Here is an 18979-nt window from a genome sequence, read left to right on the forward strand (position 1 = left end):
CAATGACACAGAGCTATGTATGTGATTGGGTTTCGACTGTAAAAAAAAATGACAATGAGTGGCAGATATCATAATATGAGAACGTCACCATAGCTAGTTTAGGCCGTTTCATTAAAATAACAAAAAAATGACAAAATACTGATTAATATTTAGTGTCAAACAATAAGAAACGTACCTGTTATTCACTGACTTTCATTGGGTGTTTGAGGTTTTGAAAGTTGTTTTTTGGCGTGTTAGTGCTGTGTATAGGCTACTGTTTTTTCCATGTGTCCCTGAAGGAAGCATGATTTTCCACACCTCTCCTCCTCTCCCTCCCTCCCAGTCAGGTAAGAACTTCCCAGGATTTTTTTTTTTTTTTTTTTTTGGTACCTATCCAGAGTCACGTATACTTAGGTGACACTAACCATCATACCATTACTGGATGTGAGAGAGAGAACAGCGGCTGCAGCCATGGCCGAATCCCAGCTGGTGTGCATGGAGGACGGCCGCATTGGTGCCAAAGTCCCGGAGACCAAACCGGAGTTTTACTACAGCGAGGAGCAGCGCGCCGCGATCGAGGAGCTTCTCCGAAACGGTGACGGTGCTTTTAAAACCAGACTGAAAGATGACAACATGAAAGACTTTTTATCTGCCCGAGAAATCAAACTTTTGATGAATACATTCAAGCGGTATGACTCCGGTAATGACAGCAGCAGCAGCAGCACCTCCAAGCCGGAGCCAGGAGCCTCCAACACCGAGGCAGACTCAGGGGTCCATTCCACCTACTGGCCCCAGATGTCAGACACCGAGGTGCCTCCGTTGGACATCGGCTGGTCCAGTGGGGGGCTTTTCAAAGGGGTGACCCGGGTGGCCGTCCACACGCACCCACCCAAAGACAACGGACCTCATATTAAGGAGGTGGTGAGACGGCTCATCCAGGACGCTAATAAGGTGAAGTGAGGGGGGGCAGAGGTGCATTATTAGTATGGGTGCTGATTTTAATGAAACATAATCATAATAGCAACTTTAAAGTGTATTTGCCTATTAATGAGTATAGCCTATCTATGTGAAATAGTTATATTAATTCTTAAAAATCACTTTTCTCATATTCTTATCATATCTATAATAGCTCCTATATTCTATTTGCATAATATGACAACCTTGGGGAAAAGAACAACCTTCTGTGCTAATAGGCTTACACCAAAGAAAACCAAACACATCTCAATTATTATGTAAGTAACCTTTATAAAGTGGAATCAGGTGTGTTGGAAATTAAAGTAAGAAACTGAGAAGCAGTAAGCCCAGAGGACATATTTGGGAACTACTGTGAATGAAGAATACAGATATCTTGAATAGATATTAGTATTTATGGTGACATAAGTTATTAAGGTGTCTGAGAGCATTTCACAATGAGGTGGGGGTAACTACAGAGCAAGAATTTAAGGTATCTGAGTTCAAGTCTGTATGTGAAAGCTTGAAATGAAGGAAGGAAAACAGTTTTGTTTTCTTTTTCATGCTTTATCTTGAGGCCTTTTTTACAGGAAGTTAACATGCTTTTATTACCTGCCTCAACCCTGTTATTCCCTTTGCCCCAGTAAAGTTAAGCAGCATTGCATTTATAACACACATACACACACACACACACACACACACACACACACACACACACACACACACACACACACACACACACACACACACACACACACACACACACACACTACTTTCAGAATGCCTAACCACATAACCTACATAATAGGTCATGTGATAATCTCCTTATTGCAGCACCCTTTTTTAGCAAACTACTAACTTAAGTCAAGCAAATACTTCAGAATATAAATGTCGAAGAGAAAAAAGCTATATGGTTGATGGTTATTATTCTGATTTAAGATAAGATAAGACATTCCTTTGTTAGTAAAGGTTTATCTGGTTTGCAAACCTCTGAGTTTATCAAAAATGATTTCATGGCAGTCTGGCTCCTTTGAACATGGACGGTACACTATATGGCCAAAAGTATGTGGACAGTAGTATATGACAAAGCTATCTGACTGTTAAACATGTCATTCCAAAAGCAAGAACTTTAAAGGACCAATATGTAATAAATTCACTGTACTTACTTATAAAATGACCATGATTTGATATCAAAGATTTAGGAAACGTACTAAATTGAAATACTGGTTTCTGTGACTCTGATACTGCAGCCAGTTCGTTCTCCTTTGAAATTTCCAGTGTGAGGCGTCTGCTTTCATTTTGGCTGGTGTGATTCCATTTAACCTAATTGTTTTTGTAATCGTGATTCTGTGTTAAGAGGTCGTGGTCATTTCACATATTTCTGTGAGACGCCCATTTGACACCTTGGGTTGCCAAATATGAAACGTTGGCAAGCAAACAAAGCGCACTGCAGCCATGGAAGCAAACAAACAGACTGGATCAACTGAGATAGATTTCACCTGACCTAAAAAACCTGCGTGAGTCTTGAGTCTTGGGACAAGGGGACAGGGGGAGACTATATTTTGAATTTGGACTGCAGTACCCATTTTAAACACTAGTTGTCAGTGTTACATATTTCTTATTCGATCTGTAAAATATCAGAAAACACTGTTGATTCATCTGTCAATTTATTTTCTTGATGAACCGATTAGTTGCTAGGTCTATAAAATATCAGAAAATGATAAAACATGTTGATGACTGTTTCCACTGGTGCCAGGAGTAGGGAGGCCAAAGGGCGATTGCCCCACCGCCACCACCCTTACCCTCCTCCCACATTCTTTTTAAGTTGCCATTTACTGTATCCAATCAAATGCCGTTGTGTTGCAACACTTGCGGTAAAAAAAGATGTAGGAGGTTGTCTGTGAATCACAGGAACAGTGAAGCATGGTGCAGAAGATCAGGGCCCATCCTGCGTGTTGCCACTGCTTCAGTCCTGAATGGTTTGAGTCGGACCCCATTTCTCATCCTCGATCCTTCATTTTCCATACCGCTTATCCTACAGAAGGTTATGAGGGGGGCTGGAGAGTAGCAGGGTAGTAGACAGACAACCATTCACACTATCAGTCACACCTACAGGCTGTTTAGAGTGATAAGTTAACCTTAGCTGCATGTTTTTGGTCTGTGGGAGGAAACCGGAGTACCTTGAGAGAATCCACATAGGCACAAGGAGAACATGCAAACTCCACAGAAAGGGGGCTTCTTAAAACTGGTATTTAGGGGATCTATGGAGTACAGGCAGTAAAGGTACTGATTACAGTGAGCGGAGCAGTTTCCAGTGCTTCAGGCTTTTTTTCCCCCAGATTTCAGAATATAGATAAGTCCACAATGAAACCTACAGCCAGCACAAAAGCCTTTAATTGAATGGCTTTAATTAGCAGAGGTGAACACACACACACACACACACACACACACACACACACATGGATCTCCACAATCACAAACCAACTTTCATGTATTTTGCTTGTTTTACTTCTCTAGTATCATAAAGAAGTATAAAATAATCTACTGAAATCTCTATTAATGTGACTCATGCATCGTCATTGTCTGAAATAGATTAGATTATGGCCTGAATATTACAATAATGTTGTTCAGGTGTCCATGGACAAATGTATCCAGGATGTTGCAGAAACATCAGTACTAATGTTCTTTTTTGCCATCCACATCTGGCTGCGTACCAGGTTCTTTCCTTTGGCTTTATTAAATACATGCAGCAGCTGAAAGGATAAGTGTGTTTAAATTGAGAGAGTGATGTGCACATTTATGCATGCAGCACAGCAACGGTAACTTCATTAACAACAGATCAGTCTGGATATGACGGTAGTTATTGTTCTTTGTTCTGCTAACTATATATACCATTTATTGTTGGCGTGGGCGTGTTGTTTAAAGTGCCAGCGAGATAATGAAATATGATAAAGTTCGATTTAATATCAGGTTATTGTGTTTAAAGGCTGAGCAGTTTGTAATAGTTACAACTCTGGGAAGTTATCATGGTGCAACCCTGTTGACTAGCATGCACATGTGGAATGCATCTGTGTCCCCCGACCCCCCGAAACGTATTAATAGAATAATGTGTGAGTCTGTGGTCCACATGCAAGTCTACAGCTGACCGTGGGCGCACAAGTCGGAAATAATGAAAAGGCCTTAAAACAAACACACACACACACACACGCACACACACACACACACACACACACACACACACACACAGACACACCTAACTGCTTGGCCTGACTCGACCTCCACACTCCTGAAATGAACTGGTAGCTAACGGAGTTAATTTATAAGAAAGTGGATGTAGCTTTTGTCTGTTAGGGCTGTCCAGCAGTCGGTGGTCAGAGCTAGCTTATCCACGTTCGCTACAGTAAGTCTGACTTTTAGCTCATCCTTCTTCTCCTGAAAATGTTTTTTAATGCGGTTAGTCGAAGTAGCTCTCAAACTGGCTCTTCAATCCTTCACCCTCCACCACACTTATTGGCAGCTTATTGGTTTCAATCATTCGGCAACCAACTAGGTGATGGGATCAGACTGGCGCACTTACTTCCCTCTCTTCATTTACTTAACTTCATTTAGCCCACTTCATTTTTTTACCCCAGACTGCAAGCTAACAGCCAAGCCTTGACTTCAGTGTTAATGTAAGTTAACCAAAAGACCAACATTCATAACTGGCCAAAAATATTCTAAATGGTTTACCGATTAAAGGTTAACCATTGACATTTCCAAAAGCAATTAAGACAACGATCACTTAAAAAATACTTAATATGTTAATTGGTTATCAAAACAGTAGTCATTTGTTTTTTGTTAATCAATTAATAACTTCAGCTCTAGCATTAATCTACTCTGGTACAGTAACAGCCTCCACTCTCCTGGTGAGGTTTTCCACTGGATTTTAGAAGCTGGTTGCAGGATGGTTTTAGTTGGCCAGGTTTTGCTCCATTTCAGCCACAAAACCATTAGTGAGGTTGGACGCTGATGTTTGGCGATGAGTCTTGGCGAGCAGTGGATGGTGTTGAGGTCAGGGGTGTGTGCAGGCCAGTGAAGTTCCTCCACACCAAACTGTGAAAACTGTCCTCATGAATCTCACTTAGTGCATGAGGGTCATCATCATGTTGAAATGGTTGCCAGAAAAGTCAGAAAAATACTAATGTTAAAAAAAAACCCCATTGATGTTATAATAGGATTTCCTTTAATTGGAATTAAGTTGCTTAGTTTACTCTCTTACTTATCACATTCTGCCCTTAAACCCATCTTATACTCACTAACCCTTTTTAAAGCTTAGTCAGGGTGAATGAGTGTTTGACTGATTAAGATATCCTCTCAGCGTATAACAAAGGTCCTGGAGTGAGTCCGTGTATTCGAGTCGCCCCATGTAATGTTTACTCATCGACTGCCAGAGCTGAGCTGAGTCATCTGTTCCACCGCTCACAGTGACACACTTCGCTCAGCTTGCCCTGCCTTTCATGTCTTCAAAATTAGGTCAGGGAGGACAAAAACAGCATGTGTCAAATTCTCACTGTATGGGATTCCCTTTAATTATAATTGGAAACCCCCTTTCTTTACTTTTCTTTTCTTCTATCTTTCACTATTTCCATACATGTCTTTTCTTCTAGTTTCCATTATGCTCACTTGTTTTCTTAACCTTCCCCCTTTTCTTTGTTGTTAGAAGTAATCTCATGCTACACTCCAGAAGAACTGCTAATGGTTAAACAAGATTAGTCTCTTTCCTTTTTTTAAAACCTTTGTTGGCATTGAAAGTTGTCAACACGCCACACGTCAGCATATTTACCTTACTTCCTGCTTTGTTTCTGCCTTACAGTAAGTGTCACATGATACATAGGGGCAGGTATACGTCAGTGTTTTGTTTACGAGTTCGCTTCTTCTTGTATTTTTTTCCTCCATAAAATCAGGAATAAGAACGGGAAACCTTGCTCTTTTTAGACAAAATTTCACATTATATACTTTTTTCTAAAGGTTTTGCCGTCTTTTGGGGTTCACCTTACTTCCTGCTTTGTTTCTTCCTTACAGTAAGTGTCACATGATGCATAGGGGCAGGTATACGTCAGCTAAGTGTTTTGTTTTCTTATATTTATTTCCATCAGGAATAAGAATGGGAAACTTTGCTTTTTTTAGACAAAATTTCACATTATACACTCATCTAAAGGTTTTGCTGTCTTTTTGGGTGTTCCCTTATGTTCCCAGATTTTAAAAAAAAACAAAAAAACAGGTAAATATTTATACAGCAGGTGGTTTTCGCTCGTGGTGAATTTGAGGAATGTAACAAGCCTACATGCTTTTGTTCTCACTTATCAGAAAGGCAAAGACCTTTTCCTAAAATAACAACAGACTTGACAAACACACAACCTTTAAATAACACATGTAGAGCAACCGGTTCTCCAAGCACCCAACATTTTTATCTTTACACTCAGATATTAAATTTCTTCTCATTAGTTTGTTTTTTTGTTTTTTTTCTAATTTCTCTTGAGCGTGAGCCAAGCTTGACAACACTGACTCTACTGTCCACAAGTCTCAGCTTGTATATGTGTTGTTAACCTCACGGATCTGCAACATTTTTTCCTAAATGAGACACTGATTGGAAACAACGGGCCTTTTTCTGCCTTACAGAGGATCATTTGTTGCAAATTGAAAGAAACACATTTTCCATTACTTTGCTTTTTAAGGAACAGTGGCATAATACACATTTGTGAAACCTCTCTCACTCCTCCTGCCTGGATTTGAACACGTCCCTTCATGTTTGAACGTGTCACAGCTCCTTGACCTTTCTTTTTTCTTTCATACATGATAATTACATCGGGCTAGTACAGAACATTAAAAACCTGTCTGTACATCATGGCTTTAATTATATTTGATCATCTATAGCCTTTTACTAGGTGTAGCTGCAGAGCTTAAAAATTGTGATTTTAGATAGTTAACAACTATTATGTTTTTATATAAATATCTCATGTTCAGATGATGAAACCTAGCGGTACAATTAGGCCAAAGTTTCCTTTACTTTACTTCTTAACCAAAATGTATCTAAATTGAATCGGCAGATTGTCTCTGACATAATCTCTGACAATCATAATTTTTCTTCTTTGTTTTCCGCTAGCTCCACTATACTCCTATACAGACTCCATCCTTCACTCTCTGACTCAGTTGCTGAGACTCTCATACATGCATTCTTCACCTCACGTCTGGACTATTGTAATGCCATCTTGTATGGGGTCCCCAATAAAACACTGGACAGGCTCCAACATGTCCAAAACTCAGCTGCCAGGGTTCTCACTCGAACTAAACCCTGGCAGCACATCACCCCCACACTCAAACAGCTGCACTGGCTTCCAATTAAGTTCTGCATCACTTTTAAACTTCTTCTCCTCACCTATAAATCTCTTCATGCCTTCATGGACCTCCTCCATGCTTACCACCCTTCACGGGACCTGCGCTCCGCTGACTTGGGCCTCCTGTCCATCCCCTGCACCAGAAGACAAACCTTTGGGAGCAGGGCCTTCAGTGTGGTAGCTCCTACACTGTGGAACTCGCTCCCTCCTAACATTCGCCTAGCACCAACTCTGGACTCTTTTAAATCACTGTTGAAAAGGCACTTGTTCCTGCAGGCTTTTTGCCGGCTAGATGTGTGTTTTTTTGTCTGTGTTTCTTGTTATTGTGAAGCGACCTTGGGTTTCATGAAAGGCGCTATACAAAATAAAGTTATTATTATTATTATACATGCCACCATCTTGCCAAAAATGTTAACTGACACAAGATATGTCATATTAATCAGCTTAGCACTTAAAGGATTTGGATGGCTAATTTTCTATATCTTATTGTCAAAAAGCCAAACCAACAATGACTTAATCCTACTTACAAGTGTGTGTATTTAAACCCTGATATCTTATTCCTCTTTGTCTTAAACCACCATTAATGTCCATAAACTATAAAAAAAACAACAACTGGGTTAACATGTTACTTTATCAGCTCCAGGGACTAATAACAGTGATCATGTTTTCAGTCACCACAGAGTAGTGTTGTGTATGCATATAAACTGACACGGTTTTGTTTATAGTGCTTCACTAGTGTGTTTGTTATCACAACCTCTTGACTTTGAAGTTATTTGATATGTGGTACTAGTGTGTTTATAGTATGTATGCATTGCTAGTATGTAGCAGCGTAGTGCAAAGTGAAGAGGTTGTGATATATAGCACAAGTTAGAGAAGCACTTCACTGTAAATGGAACCACATTCCTACATTAACCCATAAATCAGGAGGAGAAGGAGGAAAAGAGGAAGGAAGTAAGGAGAGAAGGAAGGAAGGAAAGAAAGAAGGAAAGAAAGAAAGGAGTAAGGACGAAAAGAGGAAGGAATTTAGGAGAGAAGGAACGGGGGAAGGAAAGGTGGAAGGAAGGAAGGAAGGAATTTAGGAGAGAAGGAAGGGAGGAAGGAAAGGAGGAAGGAAGGAAAGGAAGGAGGGGGGAAAGGAGGAAGGAAGGAAGGAAAGAAAGGAGTAAGGAGGGAGGGAGGGAGGAAGGAAAGGAGGAAGGAAAGAAGGAAGGTAGGTAGGAAGGAGGGAGGGAGGAAGGATGGAAGGTGGAGAGAGCAAAGAAAGAGGGAAGAAGGAAGGAAAGAAGGAACAGTCAAAAGAGACGGGGTCAATTTGACCTGGGAGGACGACAGGAGGGTTAAGGCTTTTACTCCAGTACTGTATCATCCTCAGGAATAGTTTTACACTTTCAGCCACACTTCTGATAAGGCAGAAAAAAGCAGAATCATCAGTATACTGTTTCTTCACTTCACTCTATAACACATTTATCATTTAGGAACCAAGTTAGTGGTATCTAGGGCTTTAGACTGTCTGCAGTTTATCCTAATCCTGACAGTTGGACACTTAAAGTCCGCAATACTGGTTTCTTGTTAGAAGTCATTTCCAGCATTTAGTTGTTTAAACAGTTTTAACTAGGAAATGCAGCAACGGTCAGTGTGTATAACTGTTTGGTTTTTCCTACAAACACAGCTTCAGTACAGGCTCTTACTGAATTTCTTTATTTGGTAAAAAGCAAAGTGCATACCTCGACTAATTCCAGTGCTCTGACAGTGGAGAAAGTGAAAGCTTGTGTGAGAGCATTTCTTTAGATAGAGACAGATTTAAGTGCTAAATTCCTCAACTGGTCTCCTTTTGTTGTTGTGAAGCTCTGTCTCTATGATCTGTCAGGCTTACTGGAACACATCAGCGGGATAATACAATGGTTTTCTTCACTCTTGTAAGCCTAGCAGACTCTTTTAATGTGGCCTTGTAACACCCTCAGGGTTAGTGTCTTAGCGGGTGGCGAAAAGCTGTTTCAGTTGACAGATTAGCTTTAACTGTTGGTTTCTTTGTTAGCTGTCTAGGAGACTAGACACTGCAGCCTCAAGCAGTTGATTGTTTTTTTGTTATTCTCAGTTGTGGAAGTCTTGACATGGATGACAGTAATTAATCTGAGCTGAGGTTCAAACAGGGAAATCAGTAAATTTACCCTTTTTAAAACTAGACAGACATTTCAATAACTTTAGACTTATACAGCTCAATCTGTATTCAGTGTGGAGTTACTGAGGTTCAAAGTTTTGATATCCTAATTTGTAGAACTGATACAGTCAAATTAACAGATACCCTTAATGTACTGCAAATATATAATAAAACAATCCTAATATATTTTTAAATGGGTTTTTTATAATCATGTGACCACATTCTTTATGTTTAGGATTTCTGTTGGGCCATCACTGTTTCTGCTGCAAGTATTGCATTATAATTTAAGTCATAAACTCAGTTAGCAGCAGGTAGCATTAGCGTTAGCAGCTAGCAGAACAGCCTGGACATATTTCCTAATTTGTAGAACTGATACAGTCAAATTAACAGATACCCTTAATGTATTGCAAATATATAATAAACACAATCCTAATATATTTTTAAATGGAGTTTTTATAATCATGTGATTGATGTTTTTTGTTTTTTTTTGATGAAATAATCAATTTGGAGGTTAATGAGGACATAAACTCAGCAGTTAGCAGCAGGTAGCATCAGTAGCTAGCAGAACAGCCTGAACATATTTCATATTCTTACATATTAACATTTTTGACTTTCCTATTGTCATTTATAATCAGAGTAATGTAATATTAGTGTCATACATAATAATTTGGATGAAATAATTAATTTGGACGTTTCAAAATATGTATTATAACGCTAATCGGACATAAACTCAGCAGTTAGCAGCAGGTACAGTAGCATCAGCAGCTAGCAGAGCACCCTGGACATATTTCATTTACTTGCATATTAACATTTTTGACTTTCCTATTGTCATTTGTAATCAGAGTAATGTAATATATAATAGTTTTGATGAAATAATCAATTTGGAGGTTTCAAAATATGTATTAATCTTATTATTCATTCTTAGCTCCTTTAATACAGTCACAGAGCAGTGAAGTCACATGATAATGAGTTTTTACATTCAGAAACCATATAGCACCAAGTTTGAGGTTTTTGAGATTGAACTTTATAAACCTACATTAAATGTTTTATAATAACTTGACAAGGAATAGTTACCTGCAAATAACGTATATTTGCCAAAAAAGTCAGATAGAAATTTCACGATTTTTACAGATTAGTGGCGTCTACATAAGGATTGCATGAAGCATGAAGTGAAGCCCAGTAACGGCTAGCCCTGACAAATTCTTTTTTTTTTTTGGTTTGCTGTTTTAAATTATTTTTTGTTTTGAAAATAACACCGACTGGGCATTCAGAGTTTTTGTTTTCCTAGTAGAGAAGGAACTGTTGTCTATTTTCAGTCATCCTTATATAAGATGTTGGAGTTGGAGTTGGAATGTAACTAATGTGTTTTGGTTTCTGTGTCTTCAAATTCTGTCCCTACTGGATATATTAGGATTTGTTGTGAGTACAAGCCAGTTGTTATATGGAGCTCTCTGCATGTTTAATTGGTTTCAGCACAGTAAATAGCCTAGTTGAAGATCTAGTCACTCTTTGCTTTAAGTCAGTCTTTGTTACTTAATTCCTTCCTTCCTTCCTTTCTTTCCTTCCTTCCTTCCTCCCACCTGTCCTGTCTTCCTTCCTTCCTTTCTCACTCCTTGACTCCTCCCTCCCTCCCTTCCTTCCTATCTTCTTTTCCTTCCTTCCTTCCACCTGTCCTGTCTTCCTTCCTTCCTTCCTTCCTCACTCCTCGACTCCTTCCTTTCTCCCTCCCTTCCTCCCTCCCTTCCTTCCTTCCTCCCTTCCTTCTTTTTAATGATCCGGCCCACATGAGATCAAATTGGGCTGTATGAGGCCCTTAAATGAAAATGAGTTTGACACCTCTGCTTTAAGTCTTATAACTTGCAGTAATTTGTGTTATCACCAGGAACTAACCTCTGCAGAACATGGAGAACTAATCCAGCCTTTCTCTTCCAGGTGATCGCCATAGTGATGGACATGCTCACAGACATCCAGATCTTGCAGGACCTCATGGATGCGGCCTGGCGTCGTTCTGTGCCCGTTTACATCTTGTTGGATTACCAAGGTGTGCCGCACTTCCTGGATATGTGTTCCAGGCTGCAGATTGGTGGTCAGCACCTTCGGGTAAGACGAGACCTTTATATTCAGTGTTGCAAGAGGAAACTTATCTGCCTCTGACGACAAGACATAAAACAAAGCACACGTTGTAGGCTGAAGTGGGAAAAGAAACATGTATTATTAAATATGGGATGAAAACAGGTCATAAAATAGAATAATAAGGAAATAGGTCATTATTAGTAATGCAAAATCTGATTATGGTAACACAAACAAATAGTGACACATTTAATATCATTTCATCCATTTTACTAGAGTGTGTACAAGAAGTTGAAACAAAAATAGCTGTGCTCATCTGTTTTAAACTTCTAGCAAAGTCTAAAACAGATGAGCACATGAAAGCAATTTGTCATTTTTATACATGCAGATATCTTATCAGAGCATTCACTTAAGTTTCTTTAAATACTTTAGGTCTGAATGCTCTAACTCTGAATCTCTAACTTATTTATTGTACTTTTTTTATAGTCTGCAAGCAAATTTTCTACATTATACAAACTCGAATTAAAAGGTAATGTGTCGCTAAATTGGTCAGTATTTGTGTGGCTGCAGTAACAAAAGTCAGATTGCAGGAAAGAAAATACAAAAAAGAAAGGAAGAAAGCAAAATTACAGTAACATCAAACATACATCATTTAAATTAATATTAGGTGACCATTTTATGACTGATAAAAATCACATATTCCTTCTAAATCAGAGGTGTCAAACTCATTTTCATTCAAGGGCCACATACTGACCAATTTGATCTCATGTGGGCCGGATCATTAAAAAGATGGAGGGAAAGAAGGAAGGAAGGAAGGAAATAAGAAGGGAAGAAAGGAAAGACAGGCAAAAGGAAGGAGGGAAGAAATGTAGGAAAGACAGACAGTGAAGGACGGACAGACAGACGGAAGGAAGAAAGGGAGGAAGGACAGACAGACAGACGGAAGGAAGAAAGGGAGGAAGGACAGACAGTGAAGGACGGACAGACAGACGGAAGGAAGAAAGGGAGGAAGGACAGACAGAAGGGAGGGAGGAAGGAAGGAAGGAAGAAAGGGAGGAAGGACAGAAGGAAGAAAGGAAGGAAGGAACGAAGAAAGGAAAAAGGGAAGGTAGGAAGGATGGACAAGAACACAGGATGGCAAGTGGGCCGGATCACACCCCTCGGTCGGCCGTACTTGGCCCGTGGGCCGCATGTTTGACACCCCTGCTCTAAATGAAGCCTATGGAAAGCAGCGGTGCACTAAATCCTGCTGATTTCTCGGGAGGGGTCCTGAAAGTTTTATTGTTTACAAGTCAGATTATCTACTGTGTGCAGCTCTCTTGTACAATGTCACTCTCTTGGCTTTACCGTCTGCATTGTTCTCCTCTTCACGGTCTAACTGTGTCCCTCTGTGCCTGCAGAACATCCGAGCCAGAACGCTTCAGGGAACCGGCTTTGGCTTGTCATTCGGCAGACTGTCTGGTTCTCTCTGTAATAAGTACATGCTGGTAGACGGGGATAAAGTCATGTTTGGCTCCTACAGGTGAGGGTTGATTTTGTGATTATAATCAGTGCATGTATTTTCTGTGTGTCACATGGCTTACATTTATTTTGACGCTCTAGGGTTTGAAAATATCTGACTCTTAGTGGTAGTATCCAAAAATGACAGTTAAAGCTGCAGTTGGTAACTTTGAGGAGAGAGAGGACTTAGCATCAAATTTGAAGAAGTACAACTGTCAGATCCCTCCCTCTCCCTCTCCGCTGCACTCCTGCCCTGCCTCCAAAGTCCCTCCCCCAGAAGAGGCTGACGTGCACGCGACTACGTGAACATGACCACGTGCACGTGATCGGTAATACATGAAATACACTCCACACAGCTAGATATAAAAGGCGTTACAGTGACTTTCACATAGCCATACCTTACCTAGAAACTCAGAGATATGAGCTTGACCGAGCTGAGGAGGAAGGGGGAGGGGCCTGTGTGCGTGAGCAGTGATTGACAGCTGTCAGACACTCCATCAGACACAATCCTGGCTCTGATTGGGTCTTTTTGTCCGGTCGCGGTGGATTCTAGTAATTTGCAGTAGGAGCAGTAGGCGGGGCTAAATGAGCCTGTTACTAGTTTACAGATCACTAGTTTCATGTAATGCTGTCTTTACATAGTGACAGTCTTAGCAAATATGACAAAAAGTTACTTTTATAAGACTTACCAACTGCAGCTTTAATGCATATTGAGCACCCATCTACCACATGCATTTCACCCAGAGACCTTAATGATGATTCACCATATTGTTTTCAAAGATACCAAACAAGCTGAATCTTGTGTAAGCCTAAAACTCATGAAGGATGTTTGGCAGGTTTTGTTTTTTCTGTGTGTGTGTTGTTGTGTTGTTGTGTTTGTTTGTTTTTTTAATGGAGAAGCACCTTTAAAAAGAAACTACACCCAGTCTAATAAACCTGCTTGTGCTGCTTGTTGCGGTTTTCTGCCACATTAAACAATACAACACATCACATGACACTACAATCTAACCCATTACACCTGAGCACACCCACCTGACTTGTTGATGTGTTCAGAAGTGATTTAGACTTGATATTCTTGTCTTACAAACGCTAATGTACTTAGCGTCATAGTTGTGGTTACTGCTTGCTTATTGACTCCACTGTCAAATTGGCTCATCATTGACTTATGTGAATGTGATGAAATCAATACAAAGAAGCTTGACAGATGCACAGTCAGCCAGAGCATGATCCAGATTGTAGAGAAACTGCCAGCTTAGACTTAGAAGTTATTTGGGAGAGAAAATAGAAATGTAAAGCTATTACTCAAACTGACCGTCGTAAACATCCATCACAGTTTACACCCAACTCCTTGGTTCAATTTTGGATTGTTAGGCAAGGCAGTTTTATTTATGTAGCGCATTTCATACACAATGGCAACTCAATGTGCTTTACATAAAACAGAAAAACATGCAATTTGAGAAACATTAAAACATACAATTAGCCCCCCACCCCCCACACTAATTATAAAAATAAAGTACATGAAAATAGAAAGACGCTAGAATGCTAGAATAGAGCATTAAATATAAGATTGCAGCATAAAATAGTGATTTGCTTTAAAATCATTAAAAGGACATTCAGTGTTTCCCACAGGACAGGCATCTATTTGTGGTGGTGTGGTGCTCAGCTCATTTTTGATTCTCCCCAAATGAGAAAATGATCGCTCCCCCCCCACAGTTTGTCACCGGCAACGTAAGGAACATCCTCAAAGCCACATACACATTAGGGAAGACTAACTGCAGGCCAAACTTCAACATGGTTTTCAGCATATTTGAGGGTGACTTGTCTGTTTCAGCCAACATGAAGGATCGGAACTGCAGACACTTAAAACACGCTGTTCCGCTAACGGGACGGACCGGAAGTTGGGAGGTAGCGACACGTTCTTCTGAATGTTTTAAACATCAACCCTTAAACATATATATTCATGCCATACATTGTTAGAAAGCTTAGATTCTCCCGATTCATTCAAGACCACTCATGAATTATATGGTTGCTCACAGCTGTAATAGTATTAGCGGTTAGCTCGGCTAGCCACTCAGCTAAGTAAGAAAAGCTATAATGCCTACATACCTTCAAAGTCTTCTCTTTATCCACAACGATCATCTTATGACTCAGGACTTTCTGTACAGCTCGCCAAGTATCCATTCTGGTGAAATATGTAATCCGTTTCCATAAAACCGAAATATTTTCCTCAATATGTCCATGTATTTAGTCCAACACGTAAGGAAACAGACACGGAACAAACCATATACGGTCCCTTTCACGTCACTTCCTGACCTACACGTGCATCTGTGGGACACGTGACTGTTTTGTTTACGTCCGTGAACTCCTCCTGTTTCATACACACCACACACCAGCAGATAGCCTCTAGCAAAGACATATATATGTCTGTCTGTCTGTCTGTCTGTCTGTCTTCTTCTTCTTCTTCTTCTTCTCCTTCTCCTTCTTCTCCTTCTTCTTCTTCTGGCCGACCAGGTGAATTAAGTGCGTCTTCTTTGGTTTTATTGCCGCCACCTACTGCCCCGGAATTGTTACGACAAGCTACATTCACAGACAGAGTCCCGTTATTATGCTTTTATGAGCGAGGTCGAGCGAGCCAAAAGCCGAAAAATCTGTTCGTGGCGGACGTAATTCTTTCGTGGCGGGCCGCCACGAAAGAATGAATGTGTGGGAAACACTGGGACATAGGGTGCAAATGAAAGATTAAAATGTAAAGTGCTTTGAAAGAGCTCAATCATAAGCTCAGGAGAAGAGAAATGTTTTTAACCTGGATTTAAAAATGTCCACTGTTGGGGCTGATTTCAGTTCTGCTGGTAGTTTGTTCCAGTTGTGTAAAAGCTGCTTCATCATGTTTAGTTTGAACTCTGGGCTCAACTATCTGACCTGAGTCAGTAGATCTCAGAGCTCTACTGGGTTTATATTCTACTAACATGTCATTCATGTATTCTGGACCTAAACCATTCAGTGATTTGTAGACCAGTAGCAGAACTTTAAAATCTATTCTATAGCTGACTGGGAGCCAGTGTAAAGACTTTAGAACTGGAGTAATGTGCTCTTAGCAAAAATAAAACTCTTGTCAACAGAATACCTTGGGGTTTGATGCTTTCGTTTTGCACTTGTTAATCTTATTATTTAATGTTTTGAATATTTCCTGTGTAATGGGTTAATGAGAGTTTACAGAATCTAAGGAAGTTACCAACTGTTGTTAATCTTGTCTCCATCTCAGCTTCGCCTGGTGTACATCTCGTATGGACCGAAATATGATCACTGTAATGACAGGACAGGTGGTTGACTTCTTCGACCGGGACTTCCGTGAACTTTATGCCATCTCTGAGAATATGGACCTCTACAAGGAATTCCACGTCAGCCCACCCGCCAACGTGACCGCCACAATTCGTGCCAAATCGGGGTCCAAACGTCCCCCTTTACCAGCCACCACGTCCCGCTTCCAGGTTAGCTTAGGAGACTCACGGAAAGCTGACATCCAAGTGCCTGCTCACAAATACTACAACCCCAAATACTCCCTGGTGTTTGGGGATGCCGCACGTCCAACGGGATCTCTGCAACAGCCAGGACCTAAGAGGGGATCGGTTCTAGCGGAGGTGCCAGAGGACATGGAGCCAGGAAGGCCACGAGTGACCAGTAGTGAGAAGATGGACCGGCTCAATACACTACCCTCAGAACCCCCAAGCGAAATCTTCAAGAAGCCCAATGGATTAACGCAGGACAAGAAGCAGGGGCAGTCTCAGAAGAAGAAATTCTTCAGGGGAAAATCGTCCTCTAAGGTTTCAGTTAATAGCCCGGCAGGTGGTACGAGCCCCTCACCCACAGAATCCAATCTGACAGATGAGACCGAGGACAACTTTGAAGTGATTATTAAGTCTCCAGGCAAACGGAATAAGAAGAAGACACCTAAAATGACCCAGAGGACAGACTCTGTCAACACTGTCAAAAGTGCACAGGACAATGAGAGTAAGTATGTTATATAAACACATATGTAGAGATTTAATCCAGAATGATCTCATGGTCTAATCAAGTGGTTTTGAGCCTGTGGGCTGAACAGGACAGCACAGAGTTGCAAAAAGTTATATTTATGTTTTCCTCTGAAGGATTGGATATTTTTCCACTTCAGGCCTTTAGAAACTATTCAGATTCAGATACATCATGGGGGTGAAAATACTGCCTCTGTCACTGAGTTAATTTGATTTGTGTTAAGGAACTGCATGCCAAAAAGGTCTCACTCTTATTTTACAGTTAAAGTTTAGTTTCAAGTAGTGGAGGTCCATAAGAGTTTTAAGCTATAATCCTCTGAGTGATATAAACTAGGTAATGTCTCTCTTCCCTCACCATTCTTCAGGTTTCACGAGTCGCCATCGATCAAAGCATGCCTGCAAAGTGTCCTGAGGTGAACCTGCACGTTTCTGACCACTGAACAGTCAGAATCTGACATTTTGAAGGTTTACAAATGACTTCATTAAAAATTAAAACGTCACCACTGAGTGTGCAATAGTGTAAGTATGTTATCTATAGTGCCTTACAGACAAACCAGGTGAATGTACAGTCCTTCAGGCACTGACAAATGACAAATGCAGTTTTTTTTTTATAGGAATGGTGCCAAATTTTAAATCCTGAGTCAATAATCAAAATGTTGTGGTATATCATATTTGTTTCTCTGACAGGGTGCAGGGGTGTTTACTGAGATCACTTGCATCTTGTTTGCTCTGGATTTCTTTGTGGCTCTGTGGATATAGGGTTGAATGCTTCCTTTAATGCTTTACACTGAATGTTAAGTTGTTTCGTGCACCTTCTTGCACACTAAATATGAAGTTAACCTACACTCAACACTCACACTTTGCTTTTATTGCTGCAAAAAGAGGCAACAAGATACTTAACAGGAAGCAGTTTTCTAAAGTTACAAAGACATACACTCTTTTCAAACACTGAAATAGTACAGATTTGTATAAGGTAGGTGCTTTTCTCTCACCAGGACTTATTTTTTTAAGGCTGCCCTTTCAAGACTCCAGACCAGCAGGGTAACTGAACTGATCATTGGGAAACTGAAGCAGGACAACATTCAGCCTTGCTTGATATTTCCTCTGTAGAAAAAAAAGAATACAATCTATGTTTCTGTGTCAGCTCTGTGGTGAGGAGGTGTGGAGTACTTTGGACCGTTATGTATGTACAGTATTGTACTTTTTTAATCTTTATTACTCTTTAATGTTGTTATTTATCTGTGAATGAATGTTACCATAGAGAAAGTATTCATGTTTGTTTGATGCACTAAGCTGTGGGATCTCTTGTTCATTGTGCTCAGTAAATGGTTTCTGATGATGAACAGCTTTAAAGATGTCACGAGGCTCTTTTTAATGTCTACAGTACATTGTTCATTCATTTCATCTGAAAATAACCTCTGCAATAAATTTTTTAATTTTCTATAATTTTTCCGCAACAGAAATGGCCTTTTATTGACTTTCTGAGTAAGGTTTTGGCTCACATCATTTCAAACATAAGGCATCACTTTGCTGGTGGCTCCACCTAGTGGAGTGCCTCAAGACTTGAGCTGCGTCTCGGAGCAGGACCGTGCTGACTGCAATACACAGAGTAACCACCGACTGTCCCCCTTGTCCTCTTTGTCACTTTCCTCTGGGTGTGTTCTCAGAGAGGAACTGCAGGAGCTAAGGGGGGGCCTATTTGGTTCCTCTCGCAGTCGAGAGATGCTTCGGGTAAGGGAGGTGGGGGAGGTGGCGGAGGGGGACTTGCGAGTGGTTTGTGGGATGTGGTGCAACAGTAAAAAACGGAAGTCAGCTGCAGCAGGAAGAGGCGTTCTCGCTAATTTATAGATGAGCTTACTGACAGCAGTAAACACGTGTCTCTTAAACACTGCAACTGTCTGTCACAGCTAATGATTCCT

General features: G+C 40.5%; 1 protein-coding gene across 1 annotated transcript; it reads left to right on the plus strand.

Annotated features, from left to right (window-relative positions):
• Nucleotides 1–450: 450 nt before the first annotated feature.
• fam83fb (family with sequence similarity 83 member Fb) lies at nt 451–18747 on the plus strand. Its single transcript, XM_053325716.1, has 5 exons — nt 451–930; nt 11395–11562; nt 12933–13054; nt 16295–17040; nt 18728–18747. The coding sequence occupies exons 1-5, from the start codon at nt 451–453 to the stop codon at nt 18745–18747; spliced, it is 1536 nt and encodes a 511-aa protein (XP_053181691.1).
• Nucleotides 18748–18979: the final 232 nt, after the last annotated feature.

The sequence above is a fragment of the Scomber japonicus genome, chromosome 2, assembly GCF_027409825.1.
Source record: "Scomber japonicus isolate fScoJap1 chromosome 2, fScoJap1.pri, whole genome shotgun sequence".
NCBI lineage: Eukaryota > Metazoa > Chordata > Actinopteri > Scombriformes > Scombridae > Scomber > Scomber japonicus.

What these genes read in the sequence shown, in the direction of transcription:
- fam83fb (XM_053325716.1), top strand. Translation starts at nt 451, where the DNA reads ATGGCCGAATCCCAGCTGGTGTGCATGGAGGACGGCCGCATTGGTGCC. An exon ending in TTGGTGGTCAGCACCTTCGG is followed by an intron (nt 11,563 to 12,932) that starts GTAAGACGAGAC and finishes CTGTGCCTGCAG; the next exon opens with AACATCCGAGCCAGAACGCT. An exon ending in GTCATGTTTGGCTCCTACAG is followed by an intron (nt 13,055 to 16,294) that starts GTGAGGGTTGAT and finishes TCTCCATCTCAG; the next exon opens with CTTCGCCTGGTGTACATCTC.